Source organism: Oncorhynchus clarkii, chromosome 23 (genome assembly GCF_045791955.1).
Source record: "Oncorhynchus clarkii lewisi isolate Uvic-CL-2024 chromosome 23, UVic_Ocla_1.0, whole genome shotgun sequence".
NCBI lineage: Eukaryota > Metazoa > Chordata > Actinopteri > Salmoniformes > Salmonidae > Oncorhynchus > Oncorhynchus clarkii.
The window spans coordinates 11,087,117-11,107,086 of NC_092169.1; the positions used below are offsets into that span (position 1 = coordinate 11,087,117).

At 41.7% G+C, this 19,970-nt stretch overlaps 2 protein-coding genes across 2 annotated transcripts; both read right to left on the bottom strand.

The window, feature by feature from the left end:
* Positions 1-2,142: 2,142 nt before the first annotated feature.
* Positions 2,143-5,396, bottom strand: LOC139381709 (cyclic GMP-AMP synthase-like). The gene is made up of 5 exons (XM_071125436.1): positions 4,932-5,396; positions 4,621-4,837; positions 4,253-4,516; positions 3,798-3,897; positions 2,143-3,622 (listed from the first exon to the last, which is right to left on the bottom strand). Exons 1-5 carry the CDS (start codon positions 5,394-5,396, stop codon positions 3,286-3,288), a joined length of 1,383 nt encoding a protein of 460 aa, XP_070981537.1. The 3' UTR covers positions 2,143-3,285.
* Positions 5,397-12,875: 7,479 nt separating this feature from the next.
* On the bottom strand, positions 12,876-17,155 carry LOC139381167 (elongation factor 1-alpha, somatic form-like). The gene is made up of 8 exons (XM_071124547.1): positions 17,039-17,155; positions 15,568-15,734; positions 15,135-15,314; positions 14,615-14,911; positions 14,260-14,410; positions 13,918-14,174; positions 13,289-13,523; positions 12,876-13,159 (listed from the first exon to the last, which is right to left on the bottom strand). Exons 2-8 carry the CDS (start codon positions 15,709-15,711, stop codon positions 13,035-13,037), a joined length of 1,389 nt encoding a protein of 462 aa, XP_070980648.1. The 5' UTR covers positions 15,712-15,734; positions 17,039-17,155; the 3' UTR covers positions 12,876-13,034.
* Positions 17,156-19,970: the final 2,815 nt, after the last annotated feature.

Consider the following 19,970-nt stretch of genomic DNA (forward strand, 5'->3'; position numbering starts at 1 on the left):
CTGCGGGAGTACATGCTGAGAAGGTGCAAGATGTGTTCGGCTGGTCGAACCACCCATTCGACCTTGAGAGGGGAGGGAAGGCTGGTCTGCAGAACAGTGCGCTGCTACTGCCTAAGCTCACTCAGTCACTGGTGCCATCTGAGATGTCAGATGTGAGAGTGCTATCCTATGACGACTTGATATCAAAGCAGCGCCAGGATGACGCACTCGCCATAGTTGTCTTCTACGTGGACAGGGGCCAGAGACCTTCTAGGAGGGAATGTGGCCAAGAAACACTCGAGGCTCTAAGGATTCTGAAGACCTGGGAGAAGCTCACTCTGAAAATGGGTGTACTATATCGCGTTACCAATAGTTTGCTTTCAAAGAAGAAGACTAACCAGTATGTAGTACCCACCTCCAAGAGGGCGACGGTTTTGAAGGGAGTCCACGATGAAGCCGGTCGTCAGGGGGCAACAGCGGACGTTGTACTTGACGAGACAATATATGGGAATAGGAGAAATGCGCACTAAAAGGGCTGTAAACAAATTTGTGCACAAAATTGAGAGAGAAATGCTTTTTGTGCATATGGAAAATTTCTGGTATCTTTTATTTCAGCTCATGAAACATAGGACCAACACTTTACATGTTGTGTTTATATTTTTGTTCAATGCATATATAGTACACATAGTTCAGTTCTCTGTGAAAAAACTACTTTGCATGTGAAAATATGAGCTTGCAGCAAATTTGCCTAAGGTTTTCCACAACTGTTTGCCAGAAGCCTGATATTTTGGTAAGGGCATGACTGGAGACGTAAGCAGAATATTGTTTATGACCACACGGATGACCAAAATTACAGGCTACTCTGACAAACAATAGTGGTTTTAGCTCTAGGCTATTGTTACAGAAACAGTAGGCCAGGGCTATCCAGCCCTGTTCTTGGAAGGTTAACTTCCTGTAGGTTCTCATTCCATCCCCAGTTGTAACTAACTTGATACAGCTTACAGTGCCTTGCAAAAGTTTTCATCCCTGTCACGACTTCTACCGAAGTCGGTACCTCTCCTTGTTCGGGCGGTGTTCGGCGGTCGACGTCACCGGCCTTCTAGCCATCACTGATCCATTTTTCATTTTCCATTGGTTTTGTCTTGTCTTCCTTCACACCTGGTTCCAATCCCATCAATTACATGTTTTGTATTTAACCCTCTGTTTCCCCTCATGTCGTTGTCGGAGATTGTTTGATGGTATGTGACGGGCATGTAGTATGTTGGTGTGTGATGGGTTTGTAGTATGTTGGTGTGTGATGGGTTTGTAGTATGTTGGTGTGTGATGGGTTTTGTACCCACTTTTGTTATTTTGTACATTTAGTTTTTTGGGAGTTTTATCAGCATTTATTAAACAACTCCGTTTTTACCAAGTCCGTATATATATATATATATATATACACCTGTTCTGAAAGGCCCCAGAGTCTGCAACACCACTAAGCAATGGCACCACCAAGCACGCGGCGCCATGAAGACCAAGGAGCTCTCCAAACAGGTCAGAGACAAAGTTGTGGAGAAGTTCAGATCAGGGTTGGGTTATAAAAACATATCCCAAAACTTTGAACATCCCACAGAGCACCATTAAATCCATTAATAAAACATTTTAAGAATATTGTATGGAAGGTGGCCGAGCTACAGCAGTGTTTGTCATACCATGAGTAAGTAGCCTTGCTTGTGCAAGCTGAAATGTCTCATAGGGCAGGAGCCTATTTCCTGTTTCAGTAGCACGAGGCAGCTTAATGTGCAACTACACCCCCTAGCTAGTCTATCGCAGGGCCTTACCCCCAATCTAGCTCCTTGCCAAGCAAAGACACATCAGGTTTCATTTTTACAGTCTTTGGTATGACTCAGCCAGGGATTGTCTCAACCACAAGGCCACTGAGTTGTCAGACCATGCCTATTGAACAGGTTAAGCATACATGTGTGAAGAAAAGGGGTAGGGTTTCAACAATAGTCTAGTCCTTTGGGTTCAGAGATAAGACATATTTTCCATTATGTATTCTGTTTTATTATAAAGTAGGGTATGTCACACATTCCAACATTCCACATTCCAATTTATTGGTATACAGTTGAAAACACCTCTGCCCTCAGGCCTTAAATTCCAATGAATGGCTAATAATAAACTTGTGTGAACAAAAGCTGAACAGAAATACATATTGGGTAAACAGAGAGGCACCTGCAATGTGTTCACATCACACACACACACACACTCTCTCTGTTAGACAGTTCGAATCAATGACCGTGGTCAACAAAAATTATAGCTGGAGTTTCCCAGCATGCACCTGGACCAACTGTCACACAGTCAGTTTCTAACAACTCAAAACAGCAAAACATACACCAGGGAAAATCTGTTTCTTCCTCCTGGTTTGGCCAAACCCGACACACAGGTGGACAAATACTCTGCAAGGAATAGATGGTGTTGACATCCTGAGTAGGTAGAATTTAGTATGGAATTATTTTTAAGCGATTTAAAAAAAAAGTTATGGAAAATCCTCATTGAAAGCTCATGTTAGCTCCTAGTGCTAAAACTACTAATATTTTGTGGTTTAGAGTCCAATATCCCATTGCCAATTTGTCTTTCGAATCTAATTTCTTTCCTCAAGAAGCAACTTGCTACTTCCATGCTGGAACCTCCAGTGTTCAGCCTTTTTTTGTGTTGCACATTTGTATGTTTTTTTTTAAATTTATTGAACAATTAATAGTGTTGTACTGAGTTTGTTTTACCTTTTACTGCAGTGGGCAAAATGTAGGGTCACACAGAGTGATTCTTGGTAGTTATAAACAAAAGTATACACCTCAAACATGGTTATGGGCTTAAAAAAAGAAGACACCTGTACCGTGTCAGATACAGAGTTGAGATGTATACATTTTTTACTTTGCATCCCAATTTTACACTTATATACATCACAGAAGACTGAAATATAGCAAAAAAAATATCTTATAGCAAAAAATAATATTTGTTATGAAATTATTAAGAAAATATATTAATAACATTCCACCCATGAGTCCTAAGAGCGCGCTTTTGTTCATTGACAGCAGGAAAGGGCTACATTACCTTTTATAATTTGTTGGAGCAGTTGGCTCTCACTCAAAACTCGTCAAGTAAGATCTGAATGAAATTAAACTTCCGACTCCTCTGCTCTTCAATTCCACCTGCCTATGCCTTTGCTTTAAGAATAGACAACATTATGAGAACCACCACTGTACTCCACTTATGCCTATTAGGCCTCTGGGTGAGTCATTAAAGGGAGGTGATCGAGGTCCCGACTCACTTGCGGAAAATGGGGAAACCATTGTTGCGTTCCTCCTCGATGCGCCGGGCCAGAAACTGACAGCTCCTGCGGTCATGGCCAGAGCCCAGTAGATTGTGTTTGGGGATAAAGAAGTTGGGGAGCATGCCATCTTTCAGGTGGCCCTCAAAGTCCTCCAGCAGCTGCTGGAAGCAGAGTCCAAGCTGGGCCGCCTCCCAGTCGCTGTCCTGGGTCCTGGAGCAGCAGGCGTGGAGCAGGGTGGTTTTGGCGTGGTAGGAACAGAACTTGGACAGACTAGGGTTCTCTGCCTTCAGCAAGTCCAACAGGTGCTTCAGAAGCTTCAGACATAACTTCCTGAAGCAAGAAAATGGCAAGTCTAAGGCACACATGATAATACACAATTTATCAAAGGAAATGGGTTTAATGACGAGTTCATAAAATGTGTAAATTCATACGACTAGGAAAAATCCACTTGATCGTTATGACTACAGTTTTCATGTTTGTAGTATTCATTCTATAGTAGGCTTACCTGCAGCAGCGAGTCCCACTGGCCTCGCAGCAGGTCTTCTGGGAGCCATGATTTGTTAGGATACTCTTCTCCACATGCGAGAATGAGATGCGCCATGCGTCTGTAGGTAACAGGACAAGAAAAACACATTTAGGAAACTCAGAAAAAGGACATAGCTACATGCCACTTCCCCTTTCTCTGGTAAGGGGGGAAGCAGTGCTGAATGTATTTTTGACACCTATATGTGACCTCTAATACAGGACTAGTAAAGGCCCTAATTTTGTGAGAAAAATATTTTTTTCAACAATTTCAAAACATTTTTTATTCAGATTTTTGTTTGGGGGGGGGGGGTTCTGCAGGCATTCTGATCGCCCTTTGCAACTCCCATTCATGAAGAAATCACAAATTAAAGTGATAGTTTTATTCAAGATGTGTTAGCTTTAATAGTGTTGACTTAATGTTTACAAAAAGGTTACCTCTAGCGCAGACACCTTCCCGTTCCACCGTGCCCTTTCCCTCGTACTTCGGAACGAGGTAGTACCCCTTAAGCTTTTGTTCTTTCTTCACTTTGGTCCCGAGCCAGATGTCTATTTTGTCTATGCCTCCTTGGGTGAAAGTGGGCCAGCTCGAGCGGACCTCAAGACCCAGAACAATGTCCAGTGAGATAGGGACCGTTCCCGTCCCGTTTATCTGTAAGGTCACCGCCGGGCAACCCTTCTTTTTCTTCTCCAACACCACGTCTTGATAGAAGTATGGAAAAAAATAAACATTTAATGAACACATGTTTTACATACATACGCTACATTACAGGCATTTGGGAAACGCGCGCTATAGACGTACACACCTTTGAGTTTCTTCACACACTTTTTAACCTCGTTTCTGAACTCCGTAAGCATTCCACTGGCAGATATTGTGTTGTCTTCACATAGAAAGCGATCCAACGAGTGTTTTCCTCGTTTGAACGCCACGCTGTAAAACGCCCCAACATCCCCAAACGGCCGAATGTCCACCCGCTCGACAGGCACAGTTAACATCACGTCAAATTCGTCGGGATTAGAAATCTATATTGATCAAAAAATCGTTAAACATTTGTGAAGCATGAAAGACTATTGGGTCACACTGGTGATGTATGATTGAATTGAATTAATGACCCACCTTTAAATTCTCGTAATAACTCCCAGTGCGCAGATCATTTACATCTTTGAAGCATTCTGTACACTTTTTCATGTGGTCCATTATATGCTTTACCGTGTCATTGACAATACTTGCTGATTCCGATTTCTGTTTCTTCTTAATCTTCAATTGTTCAATGGTTGTAAACAGGATCTTATTCGGATTTGAGTCAACGCTGTAACCTTTTTTGACCATCCTTGATCCGGTTTTAACTTCTACGCACTTCTGTGGCACAGGTGCCTTTTCCTCAGTGGTGCGCTTAGGCTGCTTATGTTCCTTGGTTTTCTTGGGGTTGTATTCATCAGTGACCTGTTGCGTTTCCTTCTTAGTGTCTTTCACTGGTTCCTTTGGAGGTTGCCGGGCACTCTTGGCCCGAACCGGATTCTTGGCATGCGCTGGTTCCGGACTTTTTGCGCGCACGCTTCGTGGTTTCCCTCTGCCGCTCATTGTAGTAAGTATGATCGTGATGTGACACCGACGAGTTCAACTGTATTCTATGCTAGCTAAATGATACTCTCTTCACTGTTTCCGTGTGATGAAAAGTTAATGCGAACACTCCCCTTTCCACATACAGAATCCGTTCGTCGCCCTCTTGTGTCGAAAGCTGTTGAGACAGAGTAAACAAAAGCACATGCACGCCCACCGCTCACTTGTGTCATGTATGATTGCCCTGAAATGTGCTATTGTCAGGTAAATGACGTGAGAAATGCTTGTTGCTCCAAATCCCTATCTTCCATCGAGTAACTTAATGAACTTAACTTTCAGTATGATAGTGATAAATATGTAACGTTTACTATTTTACTCTTACATTAATTAACTATATTACTAAACCGGGGCAAATGACTACCCTAACCCAGTTAAACAAGTATAAGATGTCTCTTGAGATATCCATGAACACCAGAGGGGCTCTTCAGGTCATCTCTATCCTGGACCATAGAGACTGCTGCCCTATCAACCTGGTCTCAGAGCATTTTGTGTTATTCTGTACGTAAATCCGAGACACTCTATTTAGTGGGATATGTTACATTTTGTATGGTAAGCATTAATTTGTGGATGTCCATCATCCATTTCTCAAATTATATGTTATGAATTTGTATGATATGTTAAGAATTTGCAAAACGTAAAATATGTTCCGAATGTGCAAAACTAATGATATGTTATGAATTCGAATATGTTGTGGCTAACGTTAGCTAGGTGGCTAGATTGCTAATGCTAACGTTAGCTAGCTGGCTAACATTAGCTAGGCTAGGAGTTAGGGGTTAGCGATGCTGTGTCTTAGACCACTGCGCCACTCAGGAAGTTCCTCCCACAAAGTTTTTAATGCTTATCAATTGCCCTGCACAAAGTACCAAAATACTAAAATACTACACAGGACTCTTAAATAATTTAATTTAAATGTTAATTGTATTTTTTGATCACAGAAGCAATGAGGAAAATATGGAATAAATAAATAATTAATGAAATGTTAATTATATAAAGCAGCCCGTGTAATCATCTGCCAGAGAGTAGCGCCAATCGGTCTGAGCCCCAAGTAACAGATTGGGACCGGATAACCGGAATTGGCCCGAGCACCAAGTAATATATACATTTGGGCCAGATAACTCTCACCGGAATCGGCCAAGCCCCAAGTAAGAGATTTGGGCCAGATAACTCACACCGGAAATGGCCTGAGCACCAAGTAATATATACATTTGGGCCAGATAACTCACACCGGAAGCAGCCCGAGCATCCTAGCCATAATTAATACTGCCGATGGCGGCCCAGACTCGGCCACATGACGTCGGCCAAGTCTGACTCTCAGCCGAGTGCCCCGACTCTCAGCCGGAAACGGTCCAGCTCCACTGTGCTAGCTAGGTAAGGTAAGGAGATTACGACGGTTAAGGTTAGAGTTAGCTAGCTAGAGTTAAGGTTACTAACTTGAGTGTTAGTAAGGGTTAGCGAACATTCATGGTAGTTGCAAAGTAGCTAAAAAGTAGCAATTAGTTGAAAAGTTGCTAATTAGCTAAAATGCTCAAGATGATATTCAAACACGCAACCTTTGGGTTGCTAGAAGTTCACATTATATGCCTATCCATCCACCATGACCAACCACCCTCCTTTTGTTTTTGCCTTAAATAATGTTCTGTCTTATGTGACCATACCAAACTTTTTTTATTTTACCTTTGTTTAACTACTCAAGTCAGTTAAGAACAAATTCTTATTTTCAATGATGGCCTAGGAACAGTGGGTTAACTGCCTGTTCAGGGGCTTAACGACTTATTTGTACCTTGTCAGCTCAGGGATATGAACTTGCAACCTTCCAGTTACTAGTCCAACGCTCTAACTACCCTGCCGCCCCAGGGTAGCCTTAACATAACTTGAGTGTCCCGGATTACATTTAATGTTACTTCTAGTCCACAGGAGGTTGGTGGCACCTTAATTGGGCAGGACGGGCACGTGGTAATGGCTGGTGTTTAATGCCATTCACATAGCATAAAAAAACCATAATTGTTTTTTTTGTCTCTGTACTCCAGTACTTTGGCTCATTCTATATAACTACTGCTGTACACACCTTTTCTATTCATATAGGGGAGAGTGGGGTATGTTGAGCCATTATTTACATTCAGCATCACTACTTCAAGGGAAATATAGTATTATTTCTAACAAAGATATCTACATATATTTCAGAATGTTGTGAATCCTTGGAAATAATCAGAATTTATGAAAACATAACAGCTTTGAAAAGATAGCTTGTCCAAAAAAAGTGGTCTCTTGACACAATTTACCCCAGGTGTGGGGTAAGTTGAGCATAGGGACAGGTTAAATTGAGCAGCCTTGGGATAAGTGGGTGATGGTGTCCTGTGACAGTGGGCAATGGTGCAGGTACAATTGCAAGAAAAAGTATGTGAACCTTTTGGAATTACCTGGATTTCTGCATAAATTAGTCATAAAATTTGATCTGATCTTCATCTAAGTCACAATAATAGACTAACACAGTGTGCTTTAACCAATAACACACAAATTGTTCTATTTTTCTTGTCTATATTGAATACATCATTTAAACATTCACAGTGTAGGTTGGAAAAAATACGTGAACCCCTAGGCTAATGACTTCTCCAAAAGCTAATTGGAGTCAGGAATCAGCTAACCTGGAGTCCAATCAATGAGACGAGATTGGAGATGTTGGTTAGAGCTGCCCTGCCCTATAAAAACACTCAACATTTGAGTTCACAAGAAGTGAAAAATTAATAAAAAATGAAAAGTTGAAATGTCTTGAGTCAGTACGTATTCATGCCCTTTGTTATGGCAAGCCTACATAACTTCAAGAGTAAAAATGTGTTTAACAAGTCCAATAGTAAGTTGAATGGTCTCACTCTGTGTGCAATAATAGTGTTTAACATTATTTTTAATGACTACCTCATACATACAGTTAGTTAGCTGTAAGTTCCCTCAGTCGAGCAGTGCATTTCAAACACGGATTCAACCACAAAGACCAGGGAGGTTTTCCAGTGCTTCGCAAAGAAGGGCACCTATTGGTCAGTGGATGGGTAAAAAATAAACAAATCAGATATTGAATATCCCTTTGATCATGGTGAAGTTATTAATTACATTTTGGATAGTGTATTAATACACCCAGTCACTACAGTGATACAGGCTTCCTTCCTAACACAGTTGCCGGAAAGGAAGGAAACCACTCAGGGATTTCACCATGAGGCCAATGGTGACGTTAAAACAGTGACAAAGTATAATTGCTGTGATAGGAGGAACTGAGAATGGATTAAAAACATTGTAGTTACTCCACAATATTATCCTAATTGACAGAGTGAAAAGAAAGTAACCTGTACATAATACAAATATTCCAAAACATGCATCCTGCAATTTGTAATTGTTAAGGACTGGGGATTTTTTTAGGATAAAAAAATGAATGGAATGGAGCTAAGCACAGGTAAAATCCTAGAGAAAAACCTGCCTCAGTTTGCTTTCCACCAGACACTGGGAGATGAATTCACATTTCAACAGGACAATAACCTAAAACACAAGGCCAAATCTACGCTGGAGTTGCTTACCAAGAAGACAATGATTGTTTCTGAGTAACCGAGTTACAGTTTTGACTTAAATCTACTTGAAAATCAATGGCAAGACCTGAAAATGGTTGTCTAGCAATGATCAACAACAAATTCAACATAGCTTTAAGAATTTTGAAAATAATAATGGGAAAATGTTGCACATTTGTGGAAAGCTCTAAGAGACTTACCCAGAAAGACTTGCAGTTGTAATCTCTTCCAAAGGTGCTTCTACAAAGTATTGACTCAGGGGTGTGAATACGTACAGTATGTAAATGAGATATTTTTGTATTTCATTTTCAATAAATGTGCTAAAATTTCTAAAAACATGTTTTCACTTTGTCATTATGGGGTATGGTGTGTAGATGGGTGAGATTGTTTTTAATCGATTTTGAATTCAGGCTGTAACACAAAAAATGGTGGAGTAAGTCAAGGGTTATGAATACTTTCTGAAGGCACTGTAGATCTCTCTGTTCAATATCACTTACCCTTCTATTTTTTGACCAGTTGTCTGGGACAGGGATGTTGTATCAATGTGTCAATTTGTAGTTAAGATCTCTGCATTTGATGCTACTATGCCCATTAAACTACTCTGAAGATTCTTGATACCTTAAGCCTCCATGTCATCAGATAAAACTGTGTGTGCCTCTGCTACTCTATCATAGCCTCTCTTTCGCACAGATACTCTTTCCTTTTTGTCAATGTACCTCTTCTGTGTCATTCAGTCTATTTTTTTCATACCTTGCTGCTGCTCGATTGGACTTCCTCCCTTCTCTCACTTCCTTGACTGCTCTCTCAAGAACCTCACGGGAGGGGGGGGGGGGGGGTAGACCCCTGCTTGTTTGATGTTTGTATACAAGGGGCATGATGATGTCTGCTATGTAACATTAAAAGTGCACTTGAGTTCATAAGCATGACACATTGCGAAAATACCATGCGTATTACTACTAAACGCACTCATAAATTGTATGGGGTATGGTGGCCATTGGCTCAATTTACCCCATGGCTATTGGCTCAACCTACCCGTGTTCAAAAACACATGAATATATTAGCCCACACAGCTACAAGGATGCACTTTCATGCTGGGTTAAGGAACTCATATTCTAGTTTATAGAGACCCCAACTGATGTATAAAACAATCTTAAAAATATGTACTTTGGTTTAGATACAAGCATGAAACCTATACAGTGCCTTGCAAAAGTATTCATCCCCTTTGCCATTTTTTTCTATTTTGTTGCATTACAACCTGTAATTTAAATGGATTTTTATATGGATTTCGTGTAATGGACATACACAAAAAAATCCAAATAGGTGAAGTGAAATGATAAAAATAACTTGTTTCCAAATATATATACATTTTTTTAAACGGAAAAGTGGTGCGTGCATATGTATTACCCCCTTTTCTATGAACCCCTTAAATAAGATCTGGTGCAACCAATTACATTCAGAAGTCACATAATTAGTTAAGTCCACCTGTGTGTAATCTAAGTGTCACATGATTTGTCACATGATCTCAGTATATATACACCTGTTCTGAAAGGCCCCAGAGTCTGCCACACCACTAAGCAAGGGGCACCACCAAGCTAGTGGCACCATGAATACCAAGGAGCTCTCCAAACAGGTCAGTGACAAAGTTGTGGAGAAGTACAGATCAGGGTTGGGTTATAAAAAAATATCACAGATATATCATATCAGGGTTGGGTTATAAAAAAATACCCCATGAGCACCATTAAATCCATGATTAAAAAAGAAATATGAATATGGCACAACAAACCTGCCAAGAGAGGGCCGCCCACCAAAACTCACAGACCAGGCAAGGACGGCATTAATCAGAGGCATCAAAGAGACCAAAGATAACACTGCAAAGCTCCACAGCGGAGATTGGAGTATCTGTCTATGGGATCAGTTTAAGCCGTACACTCCACAGAGCTGGACTTTACGGAAGAGTGGCCAGAAAAGAAGCCATTACTTAAAGACAAAAATAAGCAAATATGTTTGGTGTTCGCCAAAAGGCATGTGGGAGACTCCCCAAACATATGGAAGAAGATACTCTGGTCAGATTAGACTAAAATTGAGCTTTTTGGTCATCAAGGACAACGCTATGTCTGACACAAACCCAACACAGTGTAGCATGGTGGTGGCAGCATCATGCTGTGAGGATGTTTTTCATCGGCAGGGACTGGGAAACTGGTCAGAATTGAAGGAATGATGGATGGCGCTAAATACATGGAAATTCTTGAGGGAAACCTGTTTCAGACTTCCAGAGATTTGAGACTGGGACGGAGGTTCACCTTCCAGCAGGACAATGACCCTAAGGATACTGCTAAAGCAACACTTGAGTGGTTTAAGGGGAAACATTTAAATGTCTTGGAATGGCCTAGTCAAAGCCCAGACCTCATTCCAATTGAGAATCTGTGGTATGACTTAAAGATTGCGGTACACCAGCGGAACCCATCCAACTTGAAGGAGCTGGAGCAGTTTTGCCTTGAAGAATGGGCTAAAATCCCATTGGCTAGATGTGCCAAGCTTATTGGTGCAAAAGGTGGCTCTACAAAGTATTGACTTTGGGGAAGTGAATAGTTATGCACGCTCAAGTTTTCAGTTTTTTTGTTTTATTTCTTGTTTGTTTCACAAGAAAAAATAGTTTGCATCTTCAAAGTGGTTGGCATGTTGTGTAAATCAAATGATACAAACACCCCAAAAAATCTATTTTAATTCCAGGTTGCAAGGCAACAAAATAGGAAAAATGCCAAGGGGGGTGAATACTTTTGCAAGCCACTGTAACACAATACATTTATTTGACTGTGAAAATCAGTTTTTTGGACCTAACTTGCTTACCACCTTTTCCATGTGGTTTCTTTCTTCAGACACCATGTGTATATAGCCTCGCTATAGTCATCTTACTGCTTCTGTTTAATAAAAATAAAAAAACGTTATTTTCAATTTTTTTTTTACATATCTATTTTTACTTAACACTTTTTTCTTAACATTGTTGGTTAAGGGCTTGTAAGTAAGCATTTCACTGTAAGTATTCAGCGCATGTGACAAATCAAATTTGATTTGAAGATGACATCTTCCTTAATATTTGGTTAAGATTCATTTTGTGTATGGTTTCCTAGAAAAAGGTGGTGGCTCAAGTAACCCTTCGGCTCAAATTAATTCACTCCCCTACTGTCCATTCTGTCTATACACACCATTCAAATACATTCTGTATACATTTACATTCTGGTCCTGACATTGCACGTTCTGATATTGCTCAACCTGTGTGTATTGTTAATGTATTGCTAGATATTGCTGCATTGTCGGAGCGAGAAACAAGCATTTCGTGCCCCTGCGATTGCATCTGCAAAAACTGTGTACGTGAACATTCTGGTTGGTTGAAACATCTTTAATGTCATGAACAGGGCTTCTGCCATCTTGAACAGAGCAAGATGCAACAGCTTCTGCCAATTAAAACGTTTTCCAGTGCAAAGTTAACAAAACGCCAATTAAAAGTGCTTGGAGAGTCAACAATTGGTCTGCTCAGTATGCCTAGAGTGAGACAAATGTAAAATGTTTAGCTTTTTTGTTTCCTTTAAAGCTATAATACAACATACACTTAACTTTTCTCAAATGTTCTACTTATAAGAGTTTTAAGTTGTATTACCATAGGCTGCTATAAAGCACCAGGTAGTTTACATACAAACACTAAAAGCAAGACAACAGACTGCGTGAAGAGTGAGTTATAACCGCGCCCCTCTGGTTAAAATATCTCACACACGGGGAACATGGTCATTCACTTATTTAACAGTACACGTTTAAAACTAGCAATGTGCTACTACAACGTAAATACATATGAATATAGCCACTTTGAAATGGGAGTAAGAACAAACACTGTCTTAAGGACTAGGCTTTTTTTTTCTTTCCTTCTGATACTTTTGCGATGCATTGTGATTATTAACCAGTCCTTGACTATGGAGTTGAAGCAGCCAATAGGGGGATGGGGTTGGGTGACCACTGTCCTGCCATGGGTGACTCTGGAGTCAGCAGCACAGCACAACATTCATTTGGTCTTCTGGGCCTTCTGGGCAGACTTGGTGACCTTGCCAGTGGAGGGAGCTTTCTTCTCCACACCCTTGATCACCCCGACTGCCACTGTCTGGCGCATGTCACGCACTGCAAAACGACCTGCAGAGAGAGAGAGAGAGAGAGAGAGAAAGAGAGGATGTCAGATCAATGGTAACTTCAAGGGAGAGTGGAATGATTTTCAAAGAATTCCAACCAGGCCCAAGAGAACTACTACCCAACAATACTCACCCAGTGGAGGGTACTCAGAGAAGCTCTCCACACACATGGGCTTCCCCGGGACCATATCCACGATGGCGGCATCCCCAGACTTCAGGGCCTTGGGGTTGTCCTCCAGTTTCTTGCCTGAGCGACGGTCTATCTTCTCCTTGAGCTCAGCAAACTTGCAAGCGATGTGGGCGGTGTGGCAGTCCAGCACCGGGGCATACCCAGCACTGATCTGACCTGGGTGGTTCAGGATGATCACCTAAAGGGGGGAACATCAGACACAGTTAACATGGTTGTTCTGTCAACACCTGTATCAGCACTGATGTGGTAACCATGGCATTCAATGTTGGCCCCTTTTCTGCCAAAAATAGTTCCCCACAGCTCATCACACTGTGCCACAAATATATATTTGTGAGAAAAAAGAGAAGAGCAATATAAAACAGTGGAAAGAAAAATATGGGATATTAATAGTAACTACTAAGCTGTATCATCGCCACAAATACTTTTATCCGTGTGATCATTACTGTGTATCATAGCTAAACATAATAATTATTTGTAGTTGTATGACTTTTGGTTCTATGGTTTTTACACCTCTACAGTAGTGTGTGTGTGTGTGTGTGTGTGTGTGTGTGTGTGTGTGTGACCCTGCCCACCTGAGCAGTGAAGACGGCTGCCTCCATTGGGGGGTCGTTCTTGCTGTCTCCGGCCACGTTGCCACGGCGAATATCTTTGACGGACACGTTCTTGACGTTGAAGCCCACGTTGTCTCCGGGCATTGCCTCGGTCAGAGCCTCGTGGTGCATCTCCACAGACTTCACTTCGGTTGTCACGTTAACAGGGGCAAAGGTCACCACCATGCCTGGCTTGATCATACCCGTCTCCACACGCCCCACGGGCACTGTGCCAATTCCTGAGTGAGAGAGGATAAGAAAGTGAGCGTGATAAATGTATCATCATTATGGATGTACAGCCTCTAGGGTGGGTGTGATGCTCACCTCCAATCTTGTAGACATCCTGAAGGGGCAGGCGGAGGGGCTTGTCGGTGGGGCGGGACGGGGGCTGGATGGCATCCAGAGCTTCCAGCAGGGTGGTCCCGGACGAGCTGCCATCCTTCCGGGTGATCTTCCATCCCTTAAACCAGGTCATCTGAGCATGCAGGAGACAGGCGTTAGCAATATGTTCAAAGCAAAGTTATGAAGTGTGCTGTGCTACACATTGACGTACTTCAAATTAAAGTGTAGAGCAGATTATATTACATATAGTCATAGATGGCTCACTGTGGCTGCAACGCTATCCTAGAATAATGACCAGAAATAACAAGAAATGCGCTTTAGTTTTGTGCTTACGTACGTTAGGACTGGCCTCTAGCATGTTGTCTCCGTTCCAGCCAGAGATAGGAACAAAGGCTACCATATCCGGGCTGTAGCCGATCTTCTTGATGTAGGTGCTGACTTCCTTCACAATCTCCTCATAGCGCTTCTGGCTGTAGTTGGGCTCAGTGGAGTCCATCTTATTGATTCCCACGATCAGCTGCTTGACCCCCAGGGTGTAGGCTAGGAGGGCGTGCTCGCGGGTCTGCCCGTTCTTTGAGATGCCCGCCTCGAATTCCCCCACGCCAGCCGCCACAATCAGCACTGCACAGTCCGCCTGTAAACACCAGAACATGGGAATAATGCATATAATAAGCTTTCAAAAAAGTAATATGCTACGAAGGCACTTTACGACTACTGAATTTGTCTGGGGTTATAGTACAGCTATAAGCTAACCTTGAAAACCAAAGCTGCAAGTTTAATAATAGACTTCCAGGCCCTGCAAGTGAAGACCTGGCAGGTGTCTGTGTGTAAGGAAAGACTGTCATTGTGGTTCAGACCTGGGAGGTTCCAGTAATCATGTTCTTGATGAAGTCCCTGTGTCCGGGAGCATCGATAATGGTGACGTAGTACCTGCTGGTCTCAAACTTCCACAGTGAGATGTCAATGGTAATGCCACGCTCCCTCTCTGCCTTCAGCTTGTCCAGCACCCAGGCGTACTTAAAGGAGCCCTTCCCCATCTGAGAGAACCACACATCACTGGTTGTAAACATGTTACTGAGGAGTAACATGGTGGTGAATTTTACTCCCAAGATGAAGGATTGTCGCATTTTTGACACATAGTGTTTTCTTGTCGATCTTTAAGTAGCCTATAAAGATGATTGGATAATACAATACAACAGCAGTCTACAAACCCTTTTCATAACATGTCGGCTAACAGAAGAACGGACTATCAAGAGTTGATTGCAGAGTACAGTACGAACTCCTACTCACCTCAGCAGCCTCCTTCTCAAACTTCTCGATGGTCCTCTTGTCAATGCCACCGCACTTGTAGATCAGGTGGCCAGTGGTGGTGGACTTTCCAGAGTCCACGTGGCCGATCACCACAATGTTGATGTGAAGCTTTTCCTTGCCCATGGTTAACGTGACAGTGAGAGAGTCTGCAAACGGAAAACACAGCACGGTCAACGGATCTTAAGGGATTTCCTTGGCAAAAACACAGCAGGGAATACATTGAATTATAGCACAAGGACACTACAACTGACTTGCCATTGCGTAACAGCCCCAGCAGCTACTGCCTCAGTACAACTTCTAAGGGCAAGCACAGTTTACACACACACACACACAAACAATTTCACATATTTGTCACCACGAGACAAATAAGCAATCACTTAATGTCAGCAAATTGGGCATCACATCAGTGGGCACAGAATTGTGTCAAGCTCAAGACACACTGACAGTTTCTTCCCTGTCCTCACATCCCTCCACACACCTCTCTTCTTCCACTTAGCAGGCCAGCTAGTTATCCCTCCTTTCCTCTGCCAACACAGCTCAGCTCAGTAATGAGACATTGAGACGATCAGATCTTATGTCACTGAATATCCTCCGTATTCCGTATCAATTTAGCTAACTATAGCCTTACAGATAGTCCTCCATTTTGTCATGATCCTTGCCATTGGAAGTGCAGCAGCCATTTCTGAAGCCAGACTACTGCAGTGGATGCATGCACAGGTTAAATGAAGGGGAAAAACATGTCAACAATTTCTGGCTTTTCTAGGACAGTAGTGTGGATTCCTTTTCATTGACTTACAACATGACAATGAAAGATAAACACAAGATCATCACAAATTCACCTAATTTTGCAATTGCCACATTAAATCAACACCCTAGGTTGTTATTTATTTATGACATAACATTTCATTAGCTGAGTAATGTATGGAAATTGTTACAGTAGCCAGTTCTGCAAGATTATCTATGTGCACTGGGAGCTGATACCAGATATAATCAGAACTGAGTTATTTTTACTATAAAATTCTGGTAGCTTTGCAATAGTTTATTTTTCTTTGCAATAGTTTTTTTTCTCCACTGTTCATTTTCCTTTGCTGTCCATGTATTTAAAAATAGGTGACTAGAAAACGGGGGCGGGTGCTACAATTAGCAGCGCGACCAGATCATTCTAAGGGAGTCTAGGGGATTTAGCAGGCTTTTCGAGCTCTCCTTCTGCCTCTGCCGCCATGTTCTCTCATCCCTCTGTTTACTGGAATAGACTATCTATGCGCATTAGCGGCCGACTGTCGGCTTCCAGCGTCAATGCAATATTCACACGCACACAAACATTACGGACAACAATATTATAAGGACGCATTGAATATAGAGAAAGATAATTCAATCATTCGCCATTTACAGCATTGCATTTGAGAACAATTTATCAAAGGGTGAAATATTATCGGAAACTGTTGCCTACCTGCTCAAACGACAGTCAAGTTCGGTGCTGAATGAAAGACCGTGTGTGACGAGATGCTGATCCGCTTATATCCCAGACAGTAGGGGGTTATGCAATTGCGCTCAATTCTCATACCCCCTCCTAGACCGTCCTAGGCAGAGCATCAGAGCAAGGGAACGAGTAGATAAGGCACACAACTCCGTTTTCTTACATTGAGGCACAGTTGAGTTACGATAACAGGTCCCGCGTTTTGCTAGCGACAACATTGAGCCGCCATCAGTCCATACTTGTACAAATTGTAATTATGAAAACGCCTACCCTTCCTATACAACCGCAGTCCTTCCGCGTGGTGCTGAAATTCAGACTTTTAATAAAAACTTTTATCGAATACAACCCCTGACTTTTTCCTAATTTGTATTGCTCAACTTAATTTGAATTCGTCAATGAAAGTGTTAGCGGTTAGGGATATAATCCGTACAAGTATTTTCGGAGATAAATAATAATTGTGTATAAACTAAATAAGGTCCTATAAATAAGACCGAGCCTATAACATAAGCATGGACTCCTAAACATGAGGTCCTGCTATGGAAGTAAATTAAAGACAATGTATTGTGTAGGCATGTAAAGTATGACTTGCACTTGTAAAATATGAGTTGCACCTGTATAATCCGTTTTGTAGTTGCATAAAATATTTGCAAACATGTAAATTATTTTGAGAATAAATGCAGCAATACTCGCAAACACGTAATGTGATGTGAAAAAATATAACACTTGCAAACATGTAACTTGATATGTGAATAAATTCAATACGATTTGCAAGCATGTAACTCAATTTGAGAATGAATGCAATTTATTTACAAAAATTGCAACTGGTGAATCTTCTGTTTTGTAAGAGCTGCTCTGCAAGCAAGTGTAGCACATGGGGATGTACTCATCAGCGGGCAGTGTCCACACTTGCGCCAGCGAATAGCTAGCTTTTCGCGTGATGCCGACTGGTAAAACCATAGTGTGTACTGTGTATAAGACGCTTCAGGAGGGCGGTCACATGTGCTAGCGAGGCAGAGGTCCCGTGTTCTCACCAGGTATGTGCCAAAGCGGAAGTGGAACCCCTGATCAGTGGTGTAAAGAATTTAAGTAAAAATATTTTGAAGTACTGCTTAAGTCGTTTTTTAGGGTATCTGTACATTACTATTTATATTGATAACAACTTTTACTTTTACTCCAATACATTCCTAAAGAAAATATTGTACTCGTTACTCCATAAATGAAAAAAAATAAATGAAAAACCCTAATGTTAAAAAAAGGATACAATAATGAGATGTATCCACCAATCCAAAGAAAAGATAGGTGGGAGCTAGACAGCACGCTGTGCCGCTTTGTGGACAAACGACTCTCACTGTTAGGTTGGAGAGACATGTATCTTGTCAGTATATCCATAATCTTTGGTGGTCCTCGCTAAGTAAGCAGCATGACGTCCTTAACAGCGGTGCCTAGTAACTAGGATCTGCAGTTGCGCTCAGCGGCTGTTAATAACAAGAGTCAAGTATGTCACTCAACCATGAACTGATTTTACTTGCGGTGCTTGTATAATGATTCCTAAAGAAACAAACAAGTAATTCATTGATTGTTAATGTGTAATTAACAAGGAGTGGAGCAAGGAGTGTGATTTTGATTGTTGAGAATTTTCTCAACAGCCTTTCTGAAAGAGCGCGACCCTGCCCTACGTATTTCACTGGTTTGGTTTGTGACTCACTGACACCGCCGCTGGTTAGAGGGGAATAAGGCAGTCCAAGAGTTAAAACACATACATAACTTTTATTCACACACAGGACAAGATGAACACGGGTATATACATGGGGTATATGGTTCTGTAAATGTACAGAAACAGAGATAATTAATATACAAATGGAAAGCAATGAATAGAGCAGGATGAATGTCTGCATATGAAATGGGCTAAAACAGTGAATAAAAAAATGGAAGCGAACCGCAATAGCACAATAGGTAAGGACCGTCTCTAATAACCAGGTATTAAATATTTGCACAATAATAACAGCAGAGTTAATGTAAACATCTTACCTAATACTATACAATAAGGTTATACAAATGGGAAACATAAATAGCAAGCATTCAGGTTCAGGCTGGCTAGCCAATCAGGACCTGGAGAGACTGCATGGTTAGAGCATGCACAGGGGTGAGACACATGGCTATTGTTTGATTGGCTGAAGCCATGAGCTGGAGGAGACGTGATCTCTCACGTGAAGGGGAGAAAGGGTGAAGAAGGAGGATGGGTGAGAGTCATTCAGCATGGCTCCAGCCAGACATAAACAACAACACACACGCTGGAAATTAGTCCCACAGCGCCCTCTGCAGGGACATTCTGTAACACTTGCTCATAGAACAGAAAAACGAATAATTTGGGGTGCTGCAGTTCGAACTATATTGTGGTTATCGCCCTCGTGGCAGTCAAGCAAAACCTTACAAACAATATTGCAGTCACAGTGCAGTAAAACTGAATTACACTGCAGTTATAGTGCAGTATGCTGGAAATACTGCGTCCAAAATAACACCGTTTTTTTTTTACTGCAGTAATTTTGCAGTGTAACTGCAGTTAGTTATTCTGCAAGTACTGCTTCCAAAATACCACAGACGACTGCAGTTACTGCACTTTGACTGCAGTTTCAAAACTGCAATCTTTTTTTGTAATGGTAATACAAGTAGTCGTTCAAAATCTTGTCCGGTTGCTGCCACAACTAGACCTTGTTTCAAATGTAGCAAGAAATAATCATATTTTTATGTCTAGCCAACAACAAATGTACATCGTTTAAAGCACAATTTTACATGACTCAGTCACAAATAACATCCCTAATAAGCCCCTTATGTAGCGCTGCACGACTTCAGGATTTTTGGAGTTGACTCTTGCTCGACCCAAAACACTTGGAAACATGCCTACCTA

Excerpts from the sequence above, each read along its gene's own strand:
- LOC139381709 (XM_071125436.1), bottom strand. The coding sequence starts at position 5,396 with ATGAGCGGCAGAGGGAAACCACGAAGCGTGCGCGCAAAAAGTCCGGAA. Across the intron at positions 3,898-4,252 it reads GGAAGGTGTCTGCGCTAGAG|ACGCATGGCGCATCTCATTC; the intron begins GTAACCTTTTTG and ends TGTTACCTACAG. Across the intron at positions 3,623-3,797 it reads AGTGGGACTCGCTGCTGCAG|GAAGTTATGTCTGAAGCTTC; the intron begins GTAAGCCTACTA and ends TTCTTGCTTCAG.
- LOC139381167 (XM_071124547.1), bottom strand. The coding sequence starts at position 15,711 with ATGGGCAAGGAAAAGCTTCACATCAACATTGTGGTGATCGGCCACGTG. Across the intron at positions 15,315-15,567 it reads TTGAGAAGGAGGCTGCTGAG|ATGGGGAAGGGCTCCTTTAA; the intron begins GTGAGTAGGAGT and ends TGGTTCTCTCAG. Across the intron at positions 14,912-15,134 it reads TGATTACTGGAACCTCCCAG|GCGGACTGTGCAGTGCTGAT; the intron begins GTCTGAACCACA and ends TGGTGTTTACAG.